The following is a 19,138-nucleotide window of genomic DNA, read 5'->3' as shown; positions in this document are numbered from 1 at the left end:
TAAATAGGCAGCTCCTCCCCCTCCCACAACTCCAGGCTCCGCCTGGCCATTTGTTACTTATATAAATAAATATATAAACTTAAAAGCATAACTCCACTTTTGTTGAGAATAAAACGTTCCCCCCTGGGAGATATATGTACATTCAGGGCTTTTTTTCAGGGGGGGGGGGTACACGTGGGATTGCAGTGTCAGCACCTCAAGCACTGAATGTATGTAATGGCAAGGGGTGCTGGGGTGTGCTGAAGGGCCATTAATGCTGGTTGCTGGGGGATCTATTGTTCCTGAAGAAGATCTATTTTTGCATGGTGGTCTATTATTATTGGGCAGGTCAATTATTGTTGCTGTGGGGGATCTATTATTGCTGGGGGGAAAGGGCTTGTGTTGCTAGGGGGTCAATTGTTTCTGGAAGAGATCTACTGTTAAGGAGGGGACCACATCTATTGTTGCTGGAGCACATCTATTTTTGTGTGACAGGCTATTGTTGCTGGTGAGGAACCTATTATTGTTAGTTGGGCTTATGTTGCTGGGGGGGGGGGGGGGCAATTGTTGCTGGAAGGAATCTACTGTTGAGAGAGGGGGTCTATTGTTGATGGCTGCTGGAGAGTCTATTGATACTGGGCTGGCTGCTGGTAAATCTGTTGTTGCTGCCGGGATCTATTGTTGTTGAGGTCCATTGTTGCTGGGGAGGGTCCATTGTTGCTAGGGAGGGCCCATTGTTGCTGAGGGGGATCTATTGTTGCTAGGGAGGGCCCATTGTTGCTGAGGGGGATCTATTGTTGCTGGCTGCGGGAGATCTATTTTACTGCTTTTCTTGTTATTAACAAATTCCTTAAAAATTACTTATCGCCACAAAATGATAGTAGGTTCTGTATTCTCTAAAAGGGGCAGTACTGGAAGGTAGGTAGGGGGGTGAAACCAAGGGATGGTGCTCAGAGGTGGGTAGGGGGCGGAGACAAGAAGTGACTCAGAAAACGGGAGTTCCTGCACCTATTCTCTGAGAAAAAAAGCCCTGTGTACATTACAAGGATTTTAACAAACGTTGTTGCAGATTCCTACCTTTTGTGATTCTGAAGAAATCATTGTTTGTTCCTCTGTGCTGAGTGGGTCTAATGGGAGGGATTTCATAATTATCAATCAGCTGTGGCAGCTGCAGGGCTCTAATGAGAAAATCTGCTGGGCCCGCATCCCTTTAGACGTGTTCCTATTGGGAGGATCTCACCAAAAATGACATTGTTGTTGCAGGGGATGCCAGTAATCTGACTTGTATCTTAGTGCAGACTTCTGGGAAAATTGGTGAGCCAATCACACAAGCAGGAAATGATGTTTCTGGGGGTGTGGTCAGTATACATTCTGTGTGCAGAACAGCTCCAGGCAGCCATATTGTATTTTCAGTAAATTACAACAGCTGCAGATTGAAGAGGAAAGGTCAATTTTAATAACATTCAATTACAATATGATTTGTATCACAATTGTATACGCTATATTGTTTTTTCTTTATTTTCTTTTTTTTCTTTTTCACGAAAGTGGAGTTACTCTTTAACCACTTAAGCCCCAGCCCTATTTCGGACACTTTTTGTTTACAAGTTAAAACCAGTATTTTTTCCTAAAAAACTACTTAGAACCCCCAAACATTATATATATTTTTTTAGCAAAGACTCTGGAAAATGAAATGTCAGTCATTGTAATATTTTTTGTCATGCGGTATTTGCGCAGCGGTCTTTAAAACGCCATTTTTTTTGAAAAATTAAGAAAAATCACATTTCACTGTATTTAAAAAAACTATCCAGTAAAGTTAGCCCATTTTTTTTTTTTATTGTGAAAGATGATGTCACGCCGAGTAAATAGATACACAACATATTAAGGTTTAAAATTGCGCCCCCCGTGGAATGGCGACAAACTACGGTCAATAGAAGTTTCAATAGGTGTATAAAATATTTTTTAACGGTTACCAGTTTAGAGTTAGAGTGTAGCTCTTTTTTAAAATTATTTCTCAAGCTTTGGCGATCGCGGCGATACCTCACATGTGTGGTTTGAACAGCGATTTCATTCGCGGCTCGACTTCCATATACGTTTTCTTTCGTGCGCGAGCTACCGGCGACGGGGGCGGCCAAATTTTTTTTTTTTCCTATTTATTTTATTTTTTTTTTTAACTTTATCACAGGTTTTTTAAAAAAAAAATAAAAATCTGATCACTTTTATTGCTGTCACAAGCAATGTACACATCCCTTGTGACAGCAATATGTAGTGACAGGTACACTTTATGGAGGGATCGGGGGTCTAAAAGACCCCAAACCCCTCCACTAAACTTCCATGTGTTCAAAACGCTGAAAATGGCATTTTTGAATACACTCGTTTTTTTAATCTGCCGCCTTTAGCAGCAGAGTAACCTGGACGGGGCGTCATGGACGCCGCCTCCGGGTTACGTCATCTGACCTGATCGAACCTGCTTCTTGCTAAGATTGGGACTCCATCCAACCGGCGGACGTGACGGCTGGGTGCTCGGGGCTCCCGGTGGGACGGGAGACCCGGATAAAGCCACGGAAGGCAGCGGGAGGGGGGGGCGTCCCCTCCCGCTCGCCGGGGTAACGATTGAGCGGCTCTCGAGCTGCATCGGTCATTACTGCCAGAAAGCCGACCGCCGGCTCTAAAAAATGGGACCGGGGTGATGCCTCTAGCTAGAGGCATCACCCCGGTATAACACTGCAAATCAGTCGACGTACCCATACATCACTTTTAGGAGTAAGTGGTTAAGTAGCTCACAATGTTCACCCCGCAGAACAGTCCTTATGGGTCTAGTAGAGGATAATGAATATTGTCAACAATTTGTATTCCACTCGTGTTACTTTGTTACTACATTGCTCTTTTTGTAAACTGATGGGAAGCTTAACCCTCCATACGTTAAGTGATTTATTACTGTTTTTGTTATGACTCTCCTCTGTAACATCATCCACCTTAACCACTTAAGCCCCGGAAGATTTTACCCCCTTCCTGACCAGGGTTTTTTTTGCGATTTTTTACTGCGTGACTTTAACGGACAATTGCACGGTCGTGCGACGCTGTACCTAAACGAATTTGATGTCCTTTTTTTCCCACAAACAGAGCTTTCTTTTGGTGGTATTTGATCACCTGTGCGATTTTTACTTTTTGCGCTATAAACAAAAAAAGTGTAAATTTTGCAAAAATAACAATATTTTTCCCATTTTTTTATATGAAATTCCCCCCCCAAAAAATGTAAAAATTTAAAATTTTTTAACATTTTTGGCCAATTTGTTTTCTGCTACATATGTTTGGTAAAAAAAAATTGCAAAAAGCGTATTTTGATTGGTTTGCGCAAAAGTTATTGCGTTTACTAACTAAGGGAAAGATTTCTGTCATTTTTGGTGTTTTTTTTTAAACGCGTAATGGCGGCGATCTGCGATTTTTTTGCGGTACTGCGACATTGCGGCGGACAGATCGGACCCTTGACTGACATTTTTGACACTTTTGGGGTTACCAGTGACATTACTGCAGTAATCAGTGCTATAAATATGCACTGTTACTGCAAAATGACACTGGTAGTGAAGGGGTTAACTTTATTTGAGAGGGAGGGGTGGTGTGTGTCCCTAGGGGCGTGATTATTACTGTGATTGGCTGTGGCTTGAAGTGTAGGAACAGTGATCAACGGTTCTACATAGTAGAACCGTATGATCACTGTTTCTACACAGGGGAGAATGACAGGCGGCTTGTTTACATTAGCCACCTGACTTTCTCCCTCTGCACCTACGATCGGCGAGTGACCGGCGGACATCGGGTCCATCGGTCACACGCACGGACTTGCTGGGGAACGAGCCGGGGCGGGAGCGCGCCTCCGCAGGCGCGTGCTCGCCCGCTATTGGCTCCCAAGCAAGTGACAGGCTAGTGACGTATATATACGTCACTTTGCCTGTTCGGGGCTGACTGCCGACGTATATCGTCGTGCGGCGGTCGGCAACCGGATAAAACATAAGAAAATAAAAAAAAAGGACAGGATAACCGGCTATTTTAAACAAATGCAATATTTTATTTGACTCCTAAAAAAACATTTATGAAAAAAATAATATTTTTCCACATATAAACAAATATCATGAAAAGAGAACATTTCTTTTATCGTTTTGTAGATAGTTCACAAGACTGTAAACATTTTGGTAAAAGAGAAATAGAAGGCAAAACAATGTCATGTATTGACTCACGGGTTTACTCAATATGTTGGCTACTGAATATTGGATTTGGAACCAAGTTTAATGAGTCAAAAGTAAAAAAAAATAAGTTTCTCTATAAAGATGCCAAACCCCCTGATCACAGATTTACAGATCTTAGTCATGTCGTCTATAGGAGAGCCAATGGCTTTCTAAAGTTCAAGTTTTTTTTCTTTCACATTTCTTTGCTGTTCATGTACTAGTGCTGTGAAAAAGTATTTGCCCCTTTCCTGATTTTTTAATTTTTTTGCATATTTGTCACACTAACAGTGGGGAAAACAATTATTTGACCCCCTGCAGATTTTGTACGTTTGCCCACTTACAAAGAAATGAACGGTCTATCATTTTTATCATAGGTGTAAACAGGGGAGGGCTAGGCCAGGGGGCAGGGGGGCAATTGCCCCCCGGGCTGCTCCGATACCCTGTAGAAAGGCTGCACCACGGGGAAGAGGGAGAGAGGGAGGGGGGCCAAGTTGCTGCACCATGGACCTCTGGCTTGTACTTGCCCCCTGGGCCGAATGTTGCCAGTCAGCCCCTGGGTGTAAATTAAATGATAGAGACGTGATATCAACTGAAAATCCAGAAAAAACACATTCTACAATGTTATAAATGGAGTTGCAGTTCAGTGAGTAAAATAAGTATTTGATCCCCACGCAAAACATGACTTAGGACTTGGTGGAGAAACCCTTGTTGGGAAGCACAGAGGTCACACAGTTCTTGTAGTTGGTGACCAGGTTTGCACACTCAGGAGGGATTTTGGTCCACTCTTCTTTACAGATCTTCTCTAAATCCTTAAGGATTTCTTGGCAACTCAAAGTTTCAACACCCACCATAAATTTTTTTTATAGGATTAAGGTCTGGAGACTGGCTAGACCACTCTATGAACTTAATGTATTTCTTCTTGAGCCACTCCTTGTTGCCTTGGCGGTATGTTTTGAGTCATTGTCATGCTGGAGGACCCATCCATGACCCATCTTCGGTGTTCTGGCTGATGGGAAGAAGGAAGGAAGAAGGTTCTCATCCAAGATTTTGCAATACATGGCCCCATCCATTGGCCCCTTAATGCGTCAAAGTCGGCCTGTGCCTTTAGCAGAGAAAAAGCCCCAAAGCATCATGTTTCCACCTCCATGCTTGACTGTAGGGATGGTGTTCTTAGGGTCATAGTCATCATTTTTCTTCCTCCAACATTGAGGAACCCCAAACATACCGCCAAGGCAACAAAGGAGTGGCTCAAGAAGATGCATAATAAAGTCATGGAGTGGCCTAGCCAGTCTCCAGACCCTAATCCTATGGAAAATGTATGGAGGGAGCTGAAACATTGAGTTGCCAAGCAACAGCCAATATACCTTAAGGAATTAGGAATTAGAGAAGATCAGTCAAGAAGATTGGATCAAAATCCCTCCTGAGATGTGTGCAAACCTGGTCACCAACTACAAGAAACGTCTGACCTCTGTGCTTGCCAACAAGGGTTTCTTCACCAACTACTAAGTCATATTTTGTTTAAATTTCACTTGCCACACCCAGGCCTGATCACTGCCAGACCCGTTGAATCAATAAATCACTTAAATAGAATGTGTCTGACAAGGTAAGCTCGCTAAAAGATTGCAAAAAGCAACCCATTAATGCGTCGATCTAAAGAAATTTAAGAACAGATGAGAAACAAAGTAAGTGACATATATTAGTCCAGAAAGGATTACAAAGCCATTTCTAAGGCTTTGGGTCTCCAGCGAACCACGGTGAGAGCCATTATCCACAAATACAGAAAATGTGGAACAGTGGTGTTCCAAAATTACTCCAAGAGCACAACGATGACTCATGCAGGAGCTCATAAAAGAACCCAGAACAACACCTAAAGAACTGCAGGCCTCATCTGCCTCAGGTAAGGTCAATGTTCATGATTCAACAATAAGAAAGAAACTGGGCAAAAATGGCGTCTATGGGAGAGTTTCCAAGGCCAAAGCCACTGCTGACCAAAAAGAACACAAAGGCTCGTCTCACATTTGCCAAAAAAAAATAAAAAATCTTAATGCATTAAGATAAAAAAAAAACCTTCTGTGTGCAGCAGCCCCCCTCAGCCCTCCCTAACACTTACTTGAGGTCCCTCTCTGTCCAGGGATGTCCATGAGTGTCTCAGCTATTTGAGATTCTCCCTCCTGATTGGCTGGGATACAGCAGCGGTGCCATTGGCTGCTGCTGCTGTCAATCAAAGTCAGGAGAGAGAGGTGGCTGGGCCGGGTCAGGGCTCTGTGTCTGAATGGACACAGGGAGCTGTGACTCAGCTCGGGTGCCTCCATAGCAAGCTGCTTGCTGTGTGGGCACTGAACAGGAGGGAGGGGCCAGGATCACAGAAGAGGGCTTGAGAAGAGGAGGATTTGGGTTGCTCTGTGCAAATCCACTGCAACCCAGCAGGTAAGTATAAAATGTTTATTATTTTTATAGGAAAAAAAAACAAGATTTTACAATCACTTTAAGCAAATATTCTTTGGACTGATGAGACAAAAGTTTAACTTTTTTGGAAGGTGTGCGTACCATTACATGTGGCGCAAAACTATCACAGCATTTCATAAAAAGAACATCATCCCAACAGTCCCATAGGGTGGTGGTAGTGTGATGGTCTAGGGCTGGACGACTTGCCATTAATTCTGCACCAGAAAATCCTGAAGGAGAATGTCCGGCCATCAGTTCCTGACCTCAAGCTCAAGCGTACTTGGGTTATGCAGCAGGACAATGATCCGAAACATACCGGCAAGTCCACTTCTGAATGGCTCAAACAAAAAAAAAAAAAACATCCGATAATGTCAGGATACCACTATTAGTCTATTAAAAAAAAAAAAAAAAAATTAAACCTTTACCAACAAAAGTCTCTTTAACCACTTGCCGACCGCTTACGTTGAGCCTACTGCGGCAAAGTGGCTCAATATCGTCCAGCGATGTAGACCTACGTCGCTGGACTCCTCCCCTTGTGGGTGGCGCGCTTGCCGCCGGAGGCTCGATCCCGCTGTTTTCAGTCACAGCGGGAGTCGGGCCAGGGGAGGAGTGGCGGTGATCACCACCGCTCTTCCCCGATCGTCAGGGAATCGAGTTTGGAGATCCGCCCGCTTGTGTAAACAAAGTGGGTGGATCTCCTAAGTGACAGGCAGGGTCAGATTGCAGGGTTCAGCATAGCTGAACATGCAATCTGTCCCTATGTCACTCAGTCACCTCCCCCCCACACATGTCAGTAAGCACCAGGCATACATTAACCCCTCCCTCTCCAATAAAATTAACCCCTTCCCTGCCAGTGTCATTTTTACAGTAACAGTGCATATTTATAGCACTGATTACTGCAGTAATGTCACTGGTACCCCCAAAAGTGTCAAAAATGTCAGTCAAGGGTCCGATCTGTCCGCCGCAATGTCACAGTCCCGCAAAAAAAAAAATCGCAGATCACCGCCATAACTCGTTAAAAAAAAACCCACCAAAAATGACAGAAATATTTCCCTTAGTTAGTAAACGCAATAACTTTTGCGCAAACCAATCCAAATACGCTTATTGTGATTTTTTTTTACCAAACATAGGTAGTAGAAAACAAATTGGCCAAAAATTTTAAAAAAATTTGATTTTTACATTTTTTGGGGGGGAATTTCATATATAAAATAATTTGAAAAATATTGTTATTTTTTCAAAATTTACACTCTTTTTTTGTTTAAAGCGCAAAAAGTAAAAATCGCACAGGTGATCAAATACCACCAAAAGAAAGCTCTGTTTGTGGGAAAAAAAGGACATACATTTAATTTGGGTATATCATCGCACGACCGCGCAATTGTCCATTAAAATAACGCAGTGCCGAATCGCAAAATATGGCCTGGTCAGGAATGGGGTAAAATCTTCCGGTCTTAAAGTGGATAAAAATTCGCTCATTGAGAATTTTTTTGTCAAAGACATGTAACTAAAAACATTTTGGCCTAAATATATGACAAAAATTTAATATATTGGATATTTTTTAACTGTCAAAGTAGAAAAATATTGTTATTTTTTCAAACTTGTCGCAATTTTTTAATTAATATCTCAAAAAATGAAAAGCGCAGAGGTGATCAAATACCACCAAAAGGAAGCTCTGTTTATGGGAAAAAAAAGGACGTAAATTTTGTTTGGGTACGGCATTGCATGACCGAGCAATTCTCAGTTAAAGTTGCACAGTGCTGAATCACAAAAAGTGGCCTGGACATAAAACAGGAAGATCCTCCGGTGGAAAAGTGGTTAATCAAAATGTGTTGGTGAAGAAGAGTCTACTAAGGGGTCCCATTCAAGATGGTCCAAAATGCATACCATAAACAAACCATGGTCCATTCTTATGTAGGTTTATACTGCAACAACATGTTCTTGTGCAAATCCTTATGCACCAGATGTAGACGTGACGTGATGTAGGTGATCATCAGAGCTCAATCACCTTTAATGTTTTTGGATCTTGCACCCTCAAAAAAGGTGGCTATGCAGCTCTGTCACATTAGTGCCAATCTTGATGGAATTCCCATAACTTTCTTCTTAAATAGTTGATGGGGAGCTAGTGATATCTACTCATTGAGGTCTGGTACTTCATAGATATCTAGATCAGAGAACTGTGAGCACCTTGAGGTTCATATTATGTCCTGGATTCATTTTATAGATTATGTTACATATTGGAAGCAATGTTTCAAATAAAACAATAGAAATTACCATTAACTAATTGAAGCCTTCCCTCACCAAAAAAAAAATACAAACACACACGCATATACAGAGCACACATAATCAGGGTCAACTACAGAGTCAGTAAAGCTTTCCTTAAAGTAGATGTAAACCCAACCGGTAAAATCTAATTTAAATTTCATTAAAATATTCCCTGGTGATTCTTCCATGAAGGTCTTTGTTCAGGAATGTCCTGGTATAGGGTTACAATGATCTGCCCCTCTCTCCCAGCTGTGCTCCTGTGTTGTCATCCCATCACAAGGGCTTCAGATGAAGACTATAAATAGCCATTTAGATGCACATCATGCATTCATGGACCAGTGTTGACACCATAAAGAAAACCATCCTGAGAAATGGCGTGCGACCATGCATGAAATACATATAGAAAGGAAGTGGCTGCCGAAGATCAGCAACACTAAGATGTAACAAAGGATGGAAATTGTGAAAACAATAATTTTATGGAATTAGTTGATTGTCTATGATACACAGTGCCCAAAGCAAAGCAAATGACCTCCAGTTGGGGTTCACACCTATTACCAACAAGAGGTGAAGTCACTTCTAGTACCTCTACAACCCTTTGGTCCAACTTGCAGGTGCTTACAGCTCTGGGGTCCAATCCTCCCATACACAATTCAACAAAGTCCTGGGTGCGAACACCTTTCCAAAGAGTAAATCAACTTTATTGTTCAATATATGTCCAGACACTCCACCCAGAACCCTCCCTCCAACATCTTTTGCTCCCTACTGAACCTTAAACCAATTAAGCCCCAGAAGGGGTAAAATATGTTAGAGGGGAAATCCTTGGTGAAATATTGCTGCTTGTGCTGAACAATAATGTTGATTTTACCCTTTGGAAGTAGTGTGTGATGCCAGGATTTTTCTGAATTAGCGTTCCCATCTACTTTAAGGTGGAACTTTAGCTATAACAACTTGATAAAAAAATAATGTTCTTTAGCAAGGAACATACATTCCACAGGAAAAATTATGCCAACAAAATAAGTGCATGCTGTCAATTGCATTGTTTCTTCTTGTTGGGGGGTTTCCATTTTACTGCCGCCCAGAGCCCCCCGAGCAGTAGTAAATCTTTAGGCTGTCAGTAGATCGGCCTCTACATTTTTTTAGCACATTGCCTAAAAAAAGAGAGCAACTGAAGCATGTGCAGAGCAGGATGAGACTGAGTATTACTGGATTTTACACAGTAAAGGGTACTTAATGTTTTATATAGCTATATCTGCAAAAGGGGGCTGGCATAGGGGGTCTAGCAGGACCTCATTTTCTGACTAAAGTTTTACTTTAAGGAACATTCAACATCAGCCGACTCCCCATATGTTCAGAACATTGGTGATTCCTTCTACTATAAAGCAACACTCAGGATGACAATCAGGATAATCAATAAAGTGACAACAAATCCGCCAATTATGAAAAACACCGCCTGTAAGAGAAAAAAGAAAAACACTTTTTTAGTTTTAAAATAAAGAAACAAAAATAATGAATATCTCCTATTGTAACCTGTTCTTATATCATCGTTCTGTGTAATCCCTAAAGACCTCCACTGTCATGAATTTGCTGGCAATGTTTCATGCCCTGACTGTCTGCCTACCTCACTGGTCTGTGTATCAGCTTTAGGGACCATGCTCTCACCCCAGCCTCTTACAGGAAACACTATATTAACGCACGCACCAGTGGCGGCCGGTGCATGATAATCCAAATGACAAATCCACCCCCCCCCCAAGCAGGACGAATGGACTGCCGGAAAATCCACCCCCCCCCCCATCGGGATGGATGGCAGGCAAATCCCCCCAGCGGGACAGCCAGCATTCTTACCTCCTCCGGCCGCGCATCTCCACCCTCTTCCTGGCCAATGGCCAGTAAAATTGCTTCTCTTTTCAGCCAATCAGGAAAGGGGTCTCATGACCCACTTCCTAAATGGCTGGGAGGAGAATCAGTGTGATAATAGCAAATATTCATTTGCTATTGTCATACAACTGGGTTGGCTCAGGGCGCAGTGCGCTGCACCCTGAGCCCACCATTTTTGAAGCCTATTAGAGCCTCTGGCTCTAATCAGGTGCTTGAAAATAAAAAAAAAACCCTATTGGAATCCATGCATTCAGCGCCCTGCATGTAGATCAGGGGGCCAGATGCATGGATAGGGGGGCGGTGCCCCTGTGCCCCCAATGGTCGGGCCGCCACTGCCACGCACTATATTGATCTCTCGGTAACAGCTTTGGCTCATCCTTCTGACCATCCCTGTCTGCTTGTTGCCTTGACCTTCAGCTCGTCCTTCTGACCATCCCTGTCTGCTTGTTGTCCCGACCCGTGGCTCATCCTTCTGACCATCCCCATCTGTTTGTTGCCCTGACCTTCGGCTCATCCTTCTGACCATCCCCATCTGCTTGTTGCCCTGACCTTCGGCTCGTCCTTCTGACCATCACTGTCTGCTTGTTGCCCCGACCCTTGGCTTTTTCTCCTGACTATCTCTTGTTGCCCTGGACTGCTGCTTCCTCTCCCGAGCGTGAGCTGGAAGACCCTGGGGCCACGACCTGGAATCAGCTGCAGTCAAGTCCATCCTCACCATCAGAGGCCCTGGTGAAAACCTGCTGTCTCTTACACTCTGCGCCCTGGGGAATCTTCTGCTCTAGCTCCCTGTCCAGGACCCTGACTGCGATCCTGCATAGCTGCTTCTCTGAACCATCAACCCTCAACTGTCAGCCATTGCGTTCACAACCTCCGTGGTGCACTCCCTGTCACTTGGTCTCTCAGGTTATGTTGATATCTACTTTTCATAGAGCGATTCACGATTGTGTTCATTAGGCAGACAAATAGATCCCCATAATGTGACAACTCTTCATAAGAATGATAGAGTATAAGAGCAATGTGGGGGGCGGGAATGGGAGGGTGTGACTGGTTGGGACTTGTTTACTGACAGGAAGTGAAGGAAGACTTCTACGGGTCTTCTATATTTATATCTAGCAGTAAAGTCAATGGATAGAAGGAGATTCGTGCTTCAGTCTATAGTGATCAGTCTGCTTGTTAAATACAGGCACTGTAAATAGAGGGTCAAGGCTGTTGAATCGCTTTTCAGCATGTGGCACAGGAGTCAAACAGAGTTTTTAAATGAAAATACCGTTCCTTCATCGTGAGTAGTGTTGAGCGAACACGGACTGTATTATTCGTGTTCGTACCGAATAATTGGATTTTTTTTACCCGAACACGGACACGGACACTTTACTGTATGTTCGGGTAAAAATCCGTGTTCGGTCGTTTTATTTCCGGGTTTTGCATGCTTTGGCGCTCTTTTCATGGCGGGCTTTCAACAGCCAATCAACAATCGTTTAACTGGTGTGCCTTAAGCCATCCCAGCCATGCCTGCAAATGTCTTAGTAGCTGTGATTGGCCGTCTGAAGCATGTGACCAAGTCTTTATAAGTTCGAGGCAGCCGCCGCAGCAGCGTCATTCTGCTGCTTAGCTAAGGGACAGAGCACACATCAATGTGCTGGCTGCTGATTAGGGAAAGATAGGCAGGAAAAAACCATTTGTGTCCGGATAGAATTGAGGGACAGGTCGGAGTGTTTAGGCAGGGCGAGTTGTAGGCATTTTAGGGATAGAGTCTGCTGAATTATAGGGTCAGTGTCTTCTACAAACTACAATCGATATTGCTGTGTGGGGGGTGGGGTGAATCTGCACTCAATCCTGATCTACGATCTCTTCTCAATCCTGTTAGGGACAGAGTCTGCTGAATTTTAGGGAAACTGTGTTCTACAAACTACAATCGATATTGCTGTGTGGTGTGGGATTGGAGATAGGCAGGTGTCAGTGATCCACATCCATTTTTCTGTGTGTGAGCTGCAGTGAACACAATCTTTTTGGGCTGCAGTGAACACAATCTTTTTGGGCTGCAGTGAACACAATCTTTTTGGGGTGCAGTGAACAAAATCTTTTTGGTGTGCAGTGAACACAATCTTTGTGGGGTGCAGTGAACAAAATCCTTTGTGGGGTGCAGTGAACACAATCTTTTTGGGGTGCAGTGAACAAAATCCTTTTTGGGGTGCAGTGAACAACATCCTTTTTGGGGTGCAGTGAACACAATCTTTTTGGGGTGCAGTGAACAAAATCCTTTGTGGGGTGCAGTGAACACAATCTTTTTGGGGTGCAGTGAACACAATCTTTTTGGGGTGGAGTGAACAACATCCTTTTTGGGGTGCAGTGAACAAAATCCTTTTTGGGGTGCAGTGAACAAAATCATTTTTGGGGTGCAGTGAACACAATCTTTTTGGGGTGCAGTGAACACAATCTTTGTGGGGTGCAGTGAACACAATCTTTTTGGGGTGGAGTGAACAACATCCTTTTTGGGGTGCAGTGAACAACATCCTTTTTGGGGTGCAGTGAACACAATCTTTTTGGGGTGCAGTGAACACAATCTTTGTGGGGTACAGTGAACAGAATCTTTGTGGGGTGCAGTGAACACAATCTTTGGGGGGTACAGTGAACACAATCTTTTTGGGGTGCAGTGAACACAATCTTTGTGGGGTGCAGTGAACACAATCTTTTTGGGGTGGAGTGAACAAAATCATTTTTGGGGTGCAGTGAACAACATCCTTTTTGGGGTGCAGTGATCAAAATCCTTTTTGGGGTGCAGTGAACACAATCTTTTTGGGGTGCAGTGAACAAAATCCTTTGTGGGGTGCAGTGAACAGAATCTTTGTGGGGTGCAGTGAACACAATCTTTGGGGGGGTACAGTGAACACAATCTTTTTGGGGTGCAGTGAACACAATCTTTGGGGGGTACAGTGAACACAATCTTTTTGGGGTGCAGTGAACACAATCTTTGTGGGGTGCAGTGAACACAATCTTTGGGGGGGGTACAGTGAACACAATCTTTTTGGGGTGCAGTGAACAACATCCTTTTAGGGTGCAGTGAACACAATCTTTGTGGGGTGCAGTGAACAACATCCTTTTAGGGTGCAGTGAACACAATCTTTGTGGGGTACAGTGAACAGAATCTTTGTGGGGTGCAGTGAACACAATCTTTGGGGGGTGCAGTGAACACAATCTTTGTGGGGTGCAGTGAACACAATCATTGTGGGGTGCAGTGAACTCAATCTTTGTGGGGTACAGTGAACACAATCTCATACTTCTGAAGATTTGAGGGTGCTGCCTGTTCCATACTCCCCCTACTCCTCATCTAGCCTTTTAGGGGTACAAACAATAGTAATTGGGGCCTAGTGTGGTTGTGTACGTGTGATATACATACACTTTTTTTGGATCATATTTTCTATTCCGCTATTTAATCAAAAACCTTTGGGGATCAGTTAAATTGGGGGATAGTCTGTGTTGGTACGTGTGAGAGAGATCCACCTTTCCAAGTTGTTGGGGTTCATCTCATACTTCTGAAGGTTTGAGGGTGCTGCCTGTTCCATACTCCCCCTACTCCTCATCTAGCCTTTTAGGGGTACAAACAATAGTAATTGGGGCCCAGTGTGGTTGTGTACGTGTGATATACATACACTTTTTTTGGATCATATTTTCTATTCCGCTATTTAATTTAACTGGGCCTCCATGCGAGACCTGTGTGCCTTGTTGCGCTGTTTTGAGTACTCCACCAACATGGCCAGTGGCAATGACGCCGTTCTCAGCTTAACTATCCCACTTCTATGCCTCCTTGAAAAAACAATTCGGGCGATGATGGAAGAGGATGTGGCACAGGATGAGGAGGAGGAGGAGGATGAAGAGGTAACATTTCCAAGGCTTTCAGGGCAGTCATTCGCAAGGGGCTCCGAGGGTGGGTTCCTGCACACGCAAACGCCAGGGACGCAATTGTCCAGCAGGGGCACAGTTCTGGAGGATGAGGAGGATGAGGAGGAGGAGGAGCTGGAGGAGGAGATGGAACCATGTTCACAGCAGGGTGGCACCCAGGCCAGCTCATGGCCATCACTGGTGCGTGGCTGGGGGGATACAGAGGACACGGACGATACACCTCCCACAGAGGACAGCCTTTCGTTGCCTCTGGGCAGCCTGGCACACATGAGCGATTACATGCTGCAGTGTCTCCACAACGACCGCCGAGTTGCCCACATTCTAACTTGTGCTGATTACTGGGTGGCCACGCTGCTGGATCCCCGTTACAAGGACAACGTACCGTCCTTAATTCACTCACTGGAGCGCGATCGCAAGATGCGCGAGTACAAGCGCACGCTGGTAGACGCCATGCTGCTGGCATTCCCATCTGACAGCGGGGCCACAGTGGAAGCACAAGGCAGAGGAGGAGGAGGAGGAGGTCGCCAACGCAACCAGGGCACCGCCAGCACCTCAGAAGGCAGGGTTAGCATGGCCGAAATGTGGAAAAGCTTTGTCAGCACGCCACAACAAACAGCAGCACCAGCAGCTCAGATGGAACGTCTTAGCAGGAGGCAGCATTTTACCAACATGGTGGAGCAGTATGTGTGCACACGCCTACATGTAGTGAATGACGGGTCTGCCCCCTTCAACTTCTGGGTCTCCAAATTGGGCACATGGCCTGAGCTTGCCCTTTACGCCTTGGAGGTGCTGGCGTGCCCTGCAGCCAGTGTATTATCTGAACGGGTATTTAGCACGGCTGGGGGCGTTATCACAGACAAGCGCAGCCGCCTGTCCAGAGACAATGTGGACAAGCTCACGTTCATTAAAATGAACCAGGCATGGATCCCACGGGACTTTTCCGTACCTTATGCAGAATAGCAATGGATACCGACCTTACCCACCCATTGTTCCATTTTTGCTCTTTCTCACTCTTTTGGGGTGTACCCTCATTTAAAATTTTTGAAAAGAAGCAGTGTTGGCTACCTCGTCCTCCTCCTCAGGGCCAGATTAATGTAGGGGCTATTGGAGCTGCAGCTCCAGGCCCCTACCTTTTATATAGGCCCCGGGTTGGCCATATTCACTGTTACCGCTCTTCTGTCACTTGTAAACACAGAAGTCTGGCTTCTATGCTCGCTTCCCCAGGCAGCACCCTCAGAACCTCCCCACACAGCGTGAAGGCCGGACAAGGAGGGACAGTTGGCGATGCATGGATGTGTTTATGGGCTTCAGAGACAGCATCCCATGTTGAATTAGGCATGCATGGCTGCACCCTTCCTCCTCTGGGTGCATGGCAAGGCACGGCCCTTAAGGCCCTTCAAAATCCTCAGCACCAAGCCCATGATGCTGTTAATCCGGCCCTGGTCCTCCTCCACCGCCGCTTCCACCTACACCGCCCATAGGTGTGCGCAGCCTATTGCATTAAGGTGTGCACCCCAAAGTTGAAATACACATGCATGTGTTTGCCAGCAGGGAGAGTAATGTATCGGGGCCATGTACCTGTAGGCAAGGAGAAATAGAGCAGAGCAGGTCCCAGGGAGATCTTTCCCATCTCCTCACTGGCAATGCTATGTGCCCTAGGTGATTAGGGTGTGCCCAGGCACACCCAGCACACCCTGTGCGCACGCCTATGTCACCGCCACATCCACCACCACCTCAACCTCCCTCCTACTCCATATGGGCCTCGTCCTTCAGAGATGAAGAAGAACATTGTTTTATTTTTCTGTTTTTTTTGTTGTTTTAAGTTATTTCCCTATCCACATTTGTTTGCAGAGCACTTGCCATGCTCTTAATTACGTTTTGCTGCCATTTGCAGCACTCTAGCCCTTTCCTTTGGTGTTTTAGAGCCATTTTAGTGCCTTAAAGTTCGGGTCCCCATTGACTTCAATGGGGTTCGGTGTCCGGGAAAAGTTCGGTAAAAGTCCGGGACACGGACCCGGACTTTTTTTTAAAGTTCGGCCGAACCCGTCGAACACGGACATCTAGGTGTCCGCTCAACCCTAATCGTGAGTCTAGCATTTGGCTCATGGTTGTTGCACACCTCTCATTTGCTTGAAAGGATCACAACTGGTGGTATCAATTTTACTGCGGCCACAACATGTCTACAGCGCCATCAAGCTGCATGGGTATATTAAGGTTGGGAGGGGAAGGTTGTTAAAACTACAGCTCACCTGCCTATATATATATATATATAACTCCCCCCAATTGCCCGACTGCATTAAGGCCTTCCATCCCAACCTGCACAGTTCTCAGATTGGTAGAAGTGATGCTGCCTTCTAATACACAGTATGGGCTTTCAGTGTGCAGAACCCCAGGGGATGGAGCCACACATACAAGGAACTCATTCATGAATTATGGGTGTCAGTGCCGGCCTGAGTGAACCGATAGATAGATAGATAGATAGATAGATAGATAGATAGATAGATAGATAGATAGATAGATAGATAGATAGATAGATAGATAGATAGATAGATAGATAGATAGATAGATAGATAGATAGATAGATAGATAGATAGACACAAATACAAGGAACTCCTTCATGGATTATGGGTGTCACTGCCATCCAGGGGGGAGTGGGCCAGGGGGCAGGGGGGCAATTGCCCCCCTGGGCCGCTCTCATGCCCCGTAAAAAGGCTGAACCGCTTCTGCTACAGACATGCCTAAAGGATTCCTGATGAAGAGAAGAAAAAAGTCCCTACCATTGACCTACTGAGTGCGAGCTGAAGACAAGGACAAAGTTCAGGCCTCCCTCCCAGAATGGATGGTGTAAACTGTGTCTGAGCAAAGGCCGGTTCCATGCCCCACTGGAGACTCTTCTGCCCCAGCCAGCCCCAGCCGAGCTGTCCTAACTCCCCCCAACCCTGCTGGCAAGGTCAGGAACCCAGATTCAGCTGGTATGTAGAGAGTATCTGGAGCAGGGCTTCAGGTGGGGGGTCAGGAGGAGGATTGGGAGAGTGGGGGGGGGGGGGGGGAGTGTGAAGGGAACCAAGTCACTGCACCATGGGCCTCTGGTTTGTACTTGCCCCCTGGGCCGAACGTTGCCAGTCTGCCCCTGCTGATAGATAGATAGATAGATAGATAGATAGATAGATAGATAGATAGATAGATAGATAGATAGATAGATAGATAGATAGATAGATAGATAGATAGATAGATAGATAGATAGATAGATAGATAGATAGATAGATAGATAGATAGATAGATAGATAGATAGATAGATAGATAGATAGACCCTGGATAAATTACCTTGTCACTGAGCTTTTTGCACCCGGTAAACGATGTCTAATTTTGGAGAACCAAAAGAAAAAAAAAAAGACAAGTTATAGATGTTCAACATGATTGTCATATACAACTTACCGTATATACTCAAGTATAAGCCGAGTTTTTCATCACATTTTTTTGTGCTGAAAATGTCCCCCTCGGCTTATACTCGAGTCAAGAAAAAAAAAAAAGTCCCTGGCCGCTCCGACGTGTTTAAGCTTTAAAAATGGCGCCGCCCGGCGCATACGTGTCACCGCGCACGCGCCGCCGCCGCTCGGGAGAGAGGCGGCGGCGCGTGCGCAATGACGTGTCGGCGCCGGGCGGCGCCATTTTTAAAATGAAGGCATCTCTGAAACAAGTAAGTGAAACAGCTGCACTACCTGCCATTATGCAGGGCTGCGGGCATACTACAAGGGACGCAGTGCTGTGGGCATGGTCCACCTGTATCATGCCCACAGCACTGCATCTCCTGTAGTATGCCCACAACCCCGGATCATCTTGTACCATGCCAGTCACCCTGCATTCTCCTGCACCATGCCAGTAAACTGCATTTTCCTGTACCTTGCCAGTACCCTGCATTCTCCTGCACCATGCCAGTACCCTGCATTCTCCTGTACCATGCCAGTACCCTGCATTCTCCTGCACCATGCCAGTACCCTGCATTCTCCTGCACCATGTCAGTACCCTGCATTCTCCTGCACCATGCCAGTACCCTGCATTCTCCTGCACCATGCCAGTACCCTGCATGCATTCTCCTGCACCATGCCAGTACCCTGCATTCTCCTGCACCATGCCAGTACCCTGCGTTCTCCTGCACCATGCCAGTACCCTGCATGCATTCTCCTGCACCATGCCAGTACCCTGGATTCTCCTGTACCATGCCAGTACCCTGCATTCTCCTGCACCATGCCAGTCACCCTGCATTCTCCTGCACCATGCCAGTCACCCTGCATTCTCCTGTACCATGCCAGTACCCTGCATTCTCCTGTACCATGCCAGTCACCCTGCATTCTCCTGTACCATGCCAGTCACCCTGCATTCTCCTGCACCATGCCAGTCACCCTGCATTCTCCTGTACCATGCCCGCCACCCTGCATTCTCACCCTAGGCTTATACTCGAGTCAATG

General features: G+C 45.5%; 1 protein-coding gene across 1 annotated transcript in view; it reads right to left on the bottom strand.

The window, feature by feature from the left end:
* Positions 1–19,138, bottom strand: part of LOC309557600 (uncharacterized protein) — a gene marked incomplete at its 3' end in the record, with an annotated part of 67,399 nt that overhangs the window by 19,357 nt on the left and 28,904 nt on the right. The window contains exon 9 of the mRNA XM_082260393.1: positions 10,274–10,350. Coding sequence (XP_082116519.1) covers positions 10,274–10,350 — 77 coding nt within the window. The remainder of the gene's footprint in view (positions 1–10,273; positions 10,351–19,138) is intronic.

This window comes from Pelophylax lessonae (assembly GCF_965119305.1).
Source record: "Pelophylax lessonae genome assembly, chromosome: 6".
NCBI lineage: Eukaryota > Metazoa > Chordata > Amphibia > Anura > Ranidae > Pelophylax > Pelophylax lessonae.
Note: the sequence above shows the minus strand (reverse complement) of the source record. Positions and strands in the feature narration are given on the sequence as shown.